At 37.3% G+C, this 12435-nt stretch overlaps 1 protein-coding gene across 6 annotated transcripts in view; it reads left to right on the forward strand.

Annotated features, from left to right (window-relative positions):
* DLG2 (discs large MAGUK scaffold protein 2) overlaps positions 1-12435 on the forward strand; it is a gene marked incomplete at both ends in the record, with an annotated part of 992680 nt that overhangs the window by 757914 nt on the left and 222331 nt on the right. For all 6 annotated transcript variants that reach the window (XM_082277305.1, XM_082277307.1, XM_082277308.1 and 3 more), the window contains one exon: positions 11423-11491. In XM_082277305.1, the coding sequence (XP_082133431.1) occupies positions 11423-11491 (69 nt within the window). The remainder of the gene's footprint in view (positions 1-11422; positions 11492-12435) is intronic.

Raw genomic sequence — 12435 nt, forward strand, 5'->3', positions numbered from 1 at the left:
AGGTGGAAGCTACCATTTGGATTGGGAATGTTGATTCATAGACTGATTAACCAATATCCAGGAATTTGGTAGTATTGTAAAGACCCTTTATATTTCTAACAAGAAAAACAAAATTAATCAAAATAGGTCCTAATAAATTCACTTTAAATGATACTAGTGTTTCCTCACTTAAGGCTCAGACCAGTCTCTATGTAGAGAATAAGCTGAAGTTCCATGTGAGAAGAAATTATGTTGTATTTTCGTCTTAAAAATGCTGACAGTTTTACCTCTATTCTCAACTGGAGATGTGCATATTGTAACATTTACTGTAAGAATATTTAACAGGTCTGGGTTGCCATCAGTGAAATACATACATTGAAATAATTAATCTTTTCCAGCACTAATTTACACATTCTGCAACCACATTTAAAGGGAAGAGTTTTTGTTTGGGGCTGATGTGTTGCAATCTCTGATCTGTATATAAAGGGATTCTGCAGCTACAGTAGTTATCATGGGTTTAATAATAAGACACAAATTTAAATTAATTTAGATGCTTCAAAAGTGTAGAATGTATCCAGGCCTGTTTTGGCCCAGAAGAAAGAAACAGGAATGAAACCGTTCCACTTAACTTGGGTACAAAAGTTCTCATTTTATATCCAGAGTAATGAGTGACAGAACCTTCTTTGGGTTTCTTGATGTGTATTTACCCAACTGTATTTGGAGAATTCCACTGGTTAAAAAATATGATTATTTGAACAGGTATTTTCTATAATAGTAGACTTCCCTGGTATGTTGGAAGAGAGGTGTAACTTGGAATAAAGTAGTGTATCAAAGGAATTCTAAACACAAGAGCCTATTGCCATGGAACTTTCTTGTGAATCCAAGATTTGAAAATAAGGATGACCATCCAATGCATGAGCTTATCTTCCACAGGTTTTTTTATCATCCAAATAATTCATATTTCATATATGAAGTGTTCATTGATTTCAGGGAACTCAGAGGTTTTCAGCAGAACTGATTTCTCTTCAAAAATAGCACATGGAGAGCTGAGGCAAAATTCTGCAGTGATAGCTCACTTCATGTGCACAGGATAAATATGGGCACAAGATACTCATGTTCCAAATTAGCTTCCTTGTGTGACTATTTCTTTTTGTAGTGACAAAAAACAATGGAATTCTGGTTTTAGTGCTAGTTAAGGTTAGATGAGTTGTTGGTATAAATCTGACTGTGACTGTTTGTATTGATTGATTCATGTTTCCTTGTGCTTCCCTGTCTGTTACTCAGATGTTTTCTCTTAATCACCAGTATTTTAAATCTCAGTGGACCCAGTGCAACTGGTTCTGGCCAAAACATGTGAGAACCAAAGTACCTAAATACTTTCAGAGGGAAGTAATTAGTTGCTAGCAGCAAAGAGAGACTTACTTCTAGATGAAGCTCTTTATTTAGTAAATGAAACCTGAAAGTAGAAGAAACATAGCAGTGTCTTTACACTAGTAAAGACTAGTAAAGCAGTGGCTTTACACTAAAGTAATCTTGAAATAACCCAAGGACCTTGGGTTTGCTGGCTGACTGATGAGAAGGTTGTAATTATACAAAATGATCCCTAACCTGTAAGAAATACTTGTAAAGTTTAGCAGAGGAAACCCAGGCTATTGTTCAGAACTTACACTATTTTATCTTAGTGATGTTAAATTAGTCACCAGGAGGATCACAAATTGGCTGTGTATCAGCTCATTCATGCACACACGCTTGCTAATTTTGCAGACCTTTTAAAACCAGTTTCCAATGTTTTACTCAAATGATTTATCTACTAAGTTTGTAACTAAACAATTCACTTTAATGACTGCCACAGGCATAGAGTAGAAGTCTTGATAAATTCCTTTCACAGTTCTCTCTTAATTAGCTAAATATCTCTTCAAAGAGTGAATTTAATAACCATCTTTTAATAAATGGTGGTTTATTTGTCAGTTTATGAATATAAGGATTGACATAATGGAACATATAAGTAAATAATACAGCATCTTTCATCTAATCCAGTCTAGGGCCTATAATCAAAGCCAGGTAAAATTAATTACTAATGTGCTTAGATAGTATTACGGTCATCTTCTCTGGGAGATGCTTATGCCTGACACTCCCACTGGGAGTAACCCTAGAATGAGAAAAATTAATACATTTTAAATTTTTTTTCATATCTAATTTTAGTGTATACTTCATCCTTAGACCCCGTAATGTAAGACACTCAATGTTTCCCATGAACTGCTAAGTCCAACTTCTATCAAATTTAAAACATTCAAAAATCATGGTTCATATAGATTAGATTAGAAGCAGAAGAGTTTAAACTGTTGAATTTCTTCACTGTTCATCTTTTGTATTGACAATACAGTCTTTATACTTCTGCATTTTCAAATTGCCATTCCCTGCTGTTTTTCAGTATTCTGTTGGAATGTTATCTGCATTATGTTGTTTCTGCATTTGCTTTTTTCTCTGTGTGTATTTTTCTAGGATTGTTGTGTTTGTGCTTGATATAGCTGCACATGCACACTTGCATGCTAGGCTGCTTTGAATGACAGAGGAAGTGAGACTAAATAGCAGCTTAAGTAGGATTACACTCTCACCTCTGCTCTGTTGAAAAAAAGACATTTTCAACCCGTATTCCTAGCTTGCACAGAGATAATGTATATCCACACAGGAGGGATAACATTATCAGAAGGTATCACACAGGTGCAGTAAACACAGTATCAGGAGTAACTGTGGTATGAAGTGTGCTTTTCTGATGAATTTTAAATTGTAAATTAATGCTCTTTCTATTGTGATGGTCCCATTTGTTTCAATGAGCCACTTTGGTGGAAGCTGAGTGTACTCCTTTTCTGTAAGTCATTGCAATACACTCATGAAGGTTAGTAAGCACAGAGAAAATGAACGTGGTCTTACACAATATTAAATTTCTGTAGGATTTTTTTATTATGCAGATATAATAAAGAATCTCATTACAGTTAGAAATGTTTATTAATGGCATGGTATGGTTTGGCATCAGTCAGTTTTTCATTGCTGTTTTAAATCAATTTAATTTCCATATACTTAATCTTAAATGAGTAAAATTTAGTGCAATGACTCCAGCATGAAAAGAATTTTATGTGCTTGTTTTTCTTTGGATGGAGAGGGATAGAAACTTCGCAAATTAGTTTAATGGGTTGATGTTAATTTAAGTCTGTTATTAGACTTATTTATCTATGATTTCCCTACTCCTTTTAAAACAAGCCGATGAAGTACAAAAGTCCTATGAATTACTTTTCAAGTGTCATCTTCAGTGCAAAGAAAGTCAACCCTACCTTGAGAAGAGAAAGTGAAGCAAGGTTTTTCTAGGCACCAAATTCAGTATTGCAAGAGCAGTGTAACCATCAGGATATAATCTCTCTCCATTTTGTTAATGACAAGGTTGCTCTGACAGAGTTCTGTGTTAAAATTGCATTATACTTCCTTTTTTTGGATCCTGGATTGGAATTAGGAATCTCTGATTCCTGAAGGGAGTTCTCAATGGTCTTTAAAGTGGAATTCCTAACTTTAGATGAAGTTCTATGGACTGTAGTGGAAAAGTACCTGAAAATATGAGGTTTTCCAGATTTTCCAAGTGTTTGCTTAACCATTTGTTTTCTTATTCTCCTACTAAGTACATGTCTCCCACAAAATTGTGTTTTGACAAAAATGCATTTCATTCAGTTCTGTTGACAGTAATAAACCAAGTCATCTAAAAATTCTGGTCTCAACACTTCCTGAGACTAAAGGTATGCTGCCCATTAGCATTGTTATGAATAATTGACTAGTTTACAGTATTTCAGAATTTATGCTGTATTCACGGATTATAGATTAGATGAGCTTTTCCTTTAGACAATAGGAGCAGTTTCCTTACTGGAAAACTTACCCAATAATTTCTTTTTTCTTCTTTTGTCTTCCCCCAACAATGCAACTGTTAAATACATGTCTGATGTGCAATTTGGTATTTTTGGATCGCAAATCTTATGATTCTTCCTATTGTGCCTATATGAGTTTTCCTAAAACTGCTGAGCTATCTCTTGATTTTTATCAAAGTTTTGCCAAAGTTCCTTAAAAGTGGACCCATGTTTCAAGTCCTTGCTAATGTCTTCTGACATTTGCTTAAACTGCAAAGGAAGTTCGGTGCACATACTTGTGTCATTAGTTGCATGGAGACCTAATAAAATTTGTGTGCAATGATGTGTTTCATTATGGAAGCAATGCACAGCTCTAGAAATCCATCAGAAGTGGGATTTATGGGACAGTGGTGAGTGCTGGGTGTTGCAGCTGCCGCACAGCTGCTATTGATGGAAATTGTGCTACATGCTCCCTGTGAAAGACAACACATATCCTTGTTTTCCAGGGAGAGATCAATCACCCTCACAGGCAAATCAGGCTCAACTCAGTGAAATTAATTCAATTAAATCAGAGTATGGTAGTGAGAAATAAAACCTTAAAACACTTTCCCCCAGCCTTTCTCTTCATTCTGGGTTCAACTTCACTCGTGATTTCTGCACTGGCTTTCCCTAAGCAACACAGGGTGATGGTGAATGGGGGTTGTGATGAGTTCACTACATCTTATGTCTGCAGCAGCTTCTTTCTCACACTCTTCCCTGGCTCCAGCATGAGGTCCCAACCAATGGAAACAGTCTTCCATGAACTTCTCCAACATACGGATCCTTCCCAAGGGCTGTAGTTTTTCTTGAACTGCTCCAAATGTGCGTCCTTTCCGTGAACTCCTTCCATGGGGTGCAGTCCTTGAGGAACTAAGGACCCAGGCTAATCCAGCATGGGTCTCCTGGAGAGTCACATGTCCTGCCAGCAGACCTGGTCCAGTGTGGGTTTTACAGCCTAGTTCAGATATCTGCCTACTCCACTGTGGGGTCCTCCCTGGGCTGCAGGGGCACAGCTGCCTCACCATGGGCTGCACCAGGGGCTGCAGAGCAATCCCTGCTCCGGCACCTGGAGCACCTCCTCCCTCTCCTTCTGCACTGACCTTGGGGTCTGCAGGGCTTTTCCTCTCACATATTCTTACTTCTCTCTTTGGCTGCACTTTTTTGCCACTTCTTGAATATGTTATCCCAGAGGCACTACCACTGTCAGTGATGGGCTTGGCCTTGGCCAGCAGTCTATCTTGGAGCTGGCTGGCATTGGCTCTGTTGGACATGGGGGAAGCTTCAAGCAGCTTCTCACAGAAGATGCCCCTGTAGCCCCCCCGCTACCAAAACCTTGTCATGCAAACCCAGTACATACACAGAAACTGAGTGAGAAGCTAAATGACTTCTTCCAGCCATATAGAATGACTGGAAGAAGCCAATGACCCCTTCCTGTTGGGGTCTCCCCCCCCGCCGTGTGGCCCTGGCAGAGGGGCCCTGAGGGCACAGACACGGGGTTTCCCTGCCCCTGCTCAGCCTCGTTCCCCATGGGTTGGTTTGTGTTCCCCTGTGTGGCCAAGGACCCTCGGTCCCGTGACTGTGAGGGTTCCTCGGCAGAGCTCCGGCCATGCGGCTGGAGAAATAAACATCTCTCTGAAACAGCTACCACGAATCTGTCCATATATACTTCTTTTCCATGGGACTCCTGGTTTGATATATGCTTGTTACAGTAATCCGTGCTGTAACACCTTCCAATCCCACAAGCTTTTGCACTCTGCCTCTGAAGTGTTTCAACATGTTCAGATTATTCAGTGTCTCCCGACAACCTTAATAGAAGTTTTTTTCTAAAGTACATCTTGGTTTTTGATACATTAGAGAGGACCTGACTAAGATGTTTTTCTGTACTGTAGCCTGTGTTTTCCTTTGGGGAGGATGATTTCTTTTTACCCAGCAAAACTAATTGTTGTTCTGTCACAGAGAAATCAAACTGTCTCCAATTCTCTTACACCCTGTAATTGGTAATGCTTGGAATGAACTAATGCCAGGGAGAATCCGGAGTGATAGTAACAGGAAATGAGACACAACACTTGAGTGTATGGCAAAAGTCACTAGTGATGTGGAAGTGCATAAGCATCGTGTAGGAAGGAGGGCAACAGCTGCCTTCTCCATGCAGAACTGCAAACCCAGCACTGTATTGGGCGTGGTACCAGGCACCATGAGCTGTAGGTAATTGGAAGGCCACACAGACTGCATCAGGAAGTTCCCTGCAGTTTCTGAACAAACATTCCCTATTTAAATTCATGAAAATAGAACTACATCCTCTTCCACAACTGTAGAGACAAAATCAGTTATTATGTTCATGGATCATTTCCATCCAATAGTGCTTAAGCAACTGAGAGTGTTGGATTTTCCTTCTTGTACCATTATCCCTTTTTTTTCCTACACACCTGCATGTTTTTCACTTGTAAATATTTTGCCATGTAAAACTCAGTCCTTAGCTGGTACAGTTTTCAAACTAACTTCATAATGGAGTATTTCAGCTCCCAGAAGGAGCTTTATAATTCCTTGTAATTGTTGCAGTATCATAAATAATATTGATAGCAATAATGACAACAATAGTAGTATTATAACTGCGGCTGGTAGGAAAACTTAAACTTTTTTTTAGCAGCAATCAAGTGTCTTGGAATGATGTGGATATTCAGGCACCCCACTTCTAAAAACCCGAAAGTCTGTCCAAAATATGAAGATATGAACAAGGAACATAATCAGTTAGCATTGGATTCGGTTTTTTCTAACAGTTTTCATTCACTGTGCCTAATTTACTCAAGTTGAGTCTTCACAATACTGTAGGTTTGTATTTACCCTACATGGGAACTTTACATGTGGAACTGCTTTAAAGATACATCCTCTTCACTCTTCTCCTTTAAAGAGCATTCCTAATTACTTTCAGTTCCCCCCACATCATTCTAAACTATTTCTGCTGTTTTAAGTACTTTATCTCAAGCTGAAAGAACAATTCCTCTCAAAGAAGCAAGATTTTTATATTTTAAAGGTTATCATTATCTCCTGAAATTACCTCAGCCATAGGGAAGTAGATTTGAAGTCAGTGGATGTTTCACCACTTTGAAGATCAGGTACCTGAGTTAGGCACACCGCTAACAAAGGTGGATAATTAGCTTTATTCCAGGAGCCGAAGCATTCCTCTGAGTCATAGCTCCACCTCGCATTCTTCCTTATTGCTAAATGATGCTAGTTTAGGGCTGCAATAACTCAAATACTTTAAGTCACAGAATGTGGCTAACCACTTCTTTGTGAATACTGTTTGGGGAAGGGAGGCAGGGAGGAAAGAATAAGTCAGCAAGCTTTTTTACTTTAGTTGAGCAAATGAAAGTACCTCAGAGAACCTGAACAGAGATGTAGTGTGGCCCTTATTCTAGATATTTGTAGGCAGAGGGACAGTCTAATCCTTAATTTTGTTGTTTTTCTGTTTTCCACTGAGTAGGTAATTAGCCTAGCAATGCTATTTGTACAGTTGATGTACAGATGCCATTTTAAAAATTGAGTTATGTTGCGAAAATCCTCACTGCATGTGCCTGTGCATGAAAACAGCGTTACATCTCATGTCTGGCTTTGTTACCTGAGGGTGATCTGAAGGTAACAGGGTTGAATGTCCTATTCCCTGGAGTTTCCTATTTGCCTCTGATGGGAGACTGTCTGATTTGTTTGACACTTCTAATATGGGTCAGTAACTGTCAGTACTGGATATTATCAAACCATTTGTAGCTGAGATAAAATTAATGCCAAAAAAAGCAATCTCTGGTCTTCTAATTAATCCCACAGGAGTGCAAAAACTCATTTAAGTTAGACGTTTAGCTGTTGGCAGCATCAGGAAATGCTGGTTTCACTTCACTGAGCTGAATTAAAACCCCACATTAATGGAATTAAAGCACGTTGCCTTCTTAAACTCTTACATCCATCAAATCAAAGGCTTAGAAGCTTTATAAACAACTGCAACACTACCTTCAATCCTTGACATAAGAAACAGCATACTGAGAATACATCATAAAAACAAACATTGTTAGCATTCCCTTCACTTGCTTCTGGTGGAATTTTTTCAATATTATATTTATCCCTCTTTTTTTCTTTTAGTATTGTGAATAGCAAAGAATAACTCAGAGCTCTAGTTTTGGGTTTGTTTTTTTTTGTTGTTGTTGTTGTTTGTTTGGGATTTTTTTTTCCTGCAGAGAACATATTGATAGACAAGTGGAGTTTGTACATTTTTCTTCTGTGTGGCAGTTTCAGAACTGAGAGCTGAAGAATGGCTGCTCCAAAGCCAGTGTTCAGAGAGGTCTCTACCCAGCCTGTGCCGTGGCTGCTTCACTGCTTCTTTATGAGAAGTTGCAGGTCAATTTCTTTAGGAAGCAAATAACTTCTATGCTGTCAGTTTTGACTTGTCAAAATAAAGATACATGGAAACAAAAGGTTTCCTAAATCAGGGCTATAGCAAATACAGGACAGCTGTTCTTTGTTGATAGAGGTTGAAGGCTGAGAGAGAAAAGCTAATGACTTTTCTAGTACTCTCTTTGTAAAGACAATATATCTTGGTTTTATCCAAACAAAAGAGAAGAGGAAAAATTTTGGATTGTAACAACCTTATTTCTTCAAATGTCAGTGCAATAGACAGGTTTTGGGATCAACTGATTTGAGTGTCATGCTGATCCCTTAAGGGTGGTTTCTCCATATTTTTGCATTATAGGAGTTTAAAACACACTAAATATTTCCCTAACATGATTGTTTCATCCCAGTTAGAGGTTTCACTGGCGTACTGTGTGCTGGTGGAAGTGTCATTTGGGAAGGGAAGGTGGTGGTTCATGCGGTCCCTATGGGGAAAGAAGTGCTTACGATGCTGCCTCCAGTTTCAGCATCACCCACCCAGCAAAAGTGCCTTCAGAGCTTTCTTGGGCTAGAACAGAATTAAAACTAAGGAGACTGGCTACTCAACTTTTTGTTTCTATAATACTTACTGATATTATTATTTTCATAATAAATATTCTAAAAAATATGTGAACACCAGGCTGCTCTATTTTTAGTATTTAATGAAGTCATGAAATTGTTCACCTTACCTAAGAAATAAGTCCAAAACAAAAGGCAATTTAAACCCATTAAAAAGAGAGGTTGGATTCTTTGCTCCCAGTTTTGCCCCTTATTATTAATTTATAATCTCATTCTTTGTTCCTTCACTCTTATGACTTATCTTACAAGAATAGTATATTCCCCTTGTCTCAATGAACTAAAATTAAATGGATTTAAGTTAAAACTGGTCTTTTACAGGATGTAAGATTCTTTTCTTCAGGGAAGATCCATCTTGTGTGGCTGTAGTACAGGGTAGTATAATGAAAATATTGTTACTTTATATTATACTAGTAGGAGGTTCACTCTGTATCATTTCAGAGAAATGGTAGCATTTTTTTAAGCCTAAATGTCAAACTTTGAATACTTTGATCGGTCAGTGTAAAACTATGCTGCTTACATATGTCAATAGGGATATGTTTAGGCATTCATCATAGAAAGTAACTCAGAAGCTTTATTTTCTTTAGTGCTGCAAAAGACATGGCAAATGCACAAGTGTATTAAGCATGTGATGAAAACAGCTTCCTTCTGCTGGTTCCATCAGTTTGATAGAACTCACCAGGAGATTATCTTTTCAATAAGTCAGTTAGGAATCATATCAGACTATTATTTCTGTCTCCAATAGCTACTTGTGTCAAGCAATGACTAAACTGTGTTTTAGACTTTCAGGTGTCATTATATTCATGATGATACCTTAGAAGGCACAAGTTTATATCAAGCATCAAACTTGATTTTAATAATTATGTAAAAATGAGTTTTCATATCACCAGTTCAGAACTATTTTCATGAAAGAAGTTGAGGGCCCATTTGAATGCTGTGTCACAAATCCCTAGGATTGGAAAAGGTTTTCTAATGAGTGGAATATTGCTGATAGCTGAGCCCCTCACTTGGCAGGAGTGAGGTGTGAAGTGCCTTGTATGTGCAAACTTAATGTGAAATTTTAACCAATGTTCATATAATATTCTGCAGTGTTTTTCCAACTCAGCTATTCTGTTCACACCATGATCCCAGAAACTTATGATACTCCTGAATAAGTTTTGCTATAAAACAGATAAAAAGTTCTGTGGCTTTTCTTAGAAGGGGAATATACTTTTCTAAAAACCTGCTGAAACTTTCTCTCAATTAGGATCAGTACTTTACTAACATAAAACAAGAGCACAACTGTCACAGCAGAAGATACCAGGAGGCAGCAGAACTTTTCATTTGTCTAGTGGCATGCATCACAACTCTATGGGCTACACAAAAAAAAAGAAAAAAATTACATCTTTTCTATCAGACAGACAGTTTTGACTATGCTACAGGATGAAACTCATGTAAAATAGATGTATTGCTCACTAATGTCAAATGAAGTAGCTTCCATTGAAAATGAGATGTGCTTGTTCTGAACAAGCAGCTTGAGATGTATGCAAAGCTTGAAAGCAAGACAAAGTCTTCAGTTAGAATCAGTGATACAAATCTGACATAAAGATTTATTTTTATTGTGTACTTTGCATTATTAATACTGGGCCTCACTATGTGCTGTAGTCATTTAAACTAATGAGAAAATACACCCAGATGCTTCTGATTTCTAATATTTTACTTAAACAGGTTGTCTTGGATAAGGAGTACAATTTATAAACACAAAACTGCCTTTGAATGATGCTCTGTTGTTATCCATTTGTATTTACAATACTGTTATACCATAGTACAATACTGAAATTAGCACATACTGTGTAGTTTTAACATAATGATTATTATTCAGGTTTCTTAGTCATGTCAGTAGACCATTTGAGAAGCCATTAGACCTCAGGGCTTTCAATCAAAAAGCTTTTTCTTTCAGAGTGTCTGTGTTTTCCTTAGAAAAATATCCTGGTTTTCCTAAGTGTTGTGTCCTACATTAATAAAAATCCATGTGAAAAGACTCAAGCTACTTAAAATCTGATAGAAATAGTGTTGAAGTTACATCAAGGTGCAATTCTAAGCAGTGCATGTCCTCTTTTACTGAAACACTGAGAATTAGATTTATTACATTATCATTTGCTGGTTTACCTTTTGCTCTGAAATTAAATGTGCATTGTATATTTAGTATATTTAGTGGGATGAGTAGCATTTAAGTTATTTTAAGTTACTAAACTCTGTGTGTGAATATATATGTATTAAAAATGAGTAAGAAAGATAAAGGGGAGTTATTCTCTTAATTTTATGCTCTTAATGAGAAATGAAAGCTGAATTTAAGCAAGAGAGATTGTACAATTACTCCCTTTTTGAACAGATGAGCATCACTGAAGTCAAAATGCTTTAGACACGTGTAAAACAATCTGATTGTTGTATCTGTTTTTGCATTAGCTAAATTGCTAGAGATAATAAGAGCAAGAGAGACTTCTATTTCTTTAACAAATGCTTTTCTTTATTCTTCCTTGGCCGTACAGTCATTCCCAGCACAGCACTGCAACACGTCCACCCACAGTGAGCTTGCAGCGGACCATTTCTGTGGAAGGGTAAGATGATTCTCTGTTGAAGCTGCTGTAGAGGTGTCAGATACCACTGAACTACCCACATACACAGAGCTATTAATTAGATGTGGGTTGCACACCACGGTGTTTAATTCTGTGAGAGGAAGCAATGAAGATTCAAATTAGTGCTGATCCTTTCTTGATACTTACACTGAAAGGTTTGGTTTTTATGGAGATGAGAATATCTGTCATGGAGATACACTGGATACCATTTCTTAAATTCATCTCACTTGACTATTGTTAATATTTACTTGTGTTAGCTGTAAAATCTTCCCACTAATCATGGAAATGCCCAGTGAAGTCGTACTCTGTTTTCTTAATGTATGCATGAGTTCTTTTTGACAAACCAAAACTAAGGATGAAGAAGTACTGATAGAAAATACTAATCCTGTGCTGGTGAATATCTGTGTATATGAATGTGTTTACTGTAGAACACAGCTCTGGGTACACAGCTGCCTCAATTTTAACTAAAACAATTGCGTAAAATGTGAATAATTCACAACTACAGTTAATATTCTTGCATCTTTACAGTATTAGAAAGGCTGATTTTTAACACAGGAACAGATTTTTTTTGCAATGACTGGCATAGTTTAAAAAAATGTCAAATTTTTTTCTCCCCTTCCATAGAAATGTGGAACTCTTTAGGCATGGGTAATAACTTGTCATTGGCTGCTCTCAGGTCATATTTCAAAGCTTTTCTTTCTTGTGATAAAAGTGAGACTATACAGCTTCCACAGAGGAAAGATGCCATCTTGTTGTCTTTTAGTTTCCATTACAACTGTACTGTCGCGCAGGCAGAAAATTGAAGCGGTAGATGTGTAAAATAATTCTGTCCTAAGTGAAGCCTGAAATGGTTTTCTCACAACTCTCAATTTTTAATTTCTTATCTAGAGCTATGATTTTAAAATAAGTTTATTTAAAATACGTAA

Source organism: Coloeus monedula (genome assembly GCF_965178545.1).
Source record: "Coloeus monedula genome assembly, chromosome: 3".
In the NCBI taxonomy this organism is placed as follows: Eukaryota; Metazoa; Chordata; class Aves; order Passeriformes; family Corvidae; genus Coloeus; species Coloeus monedula.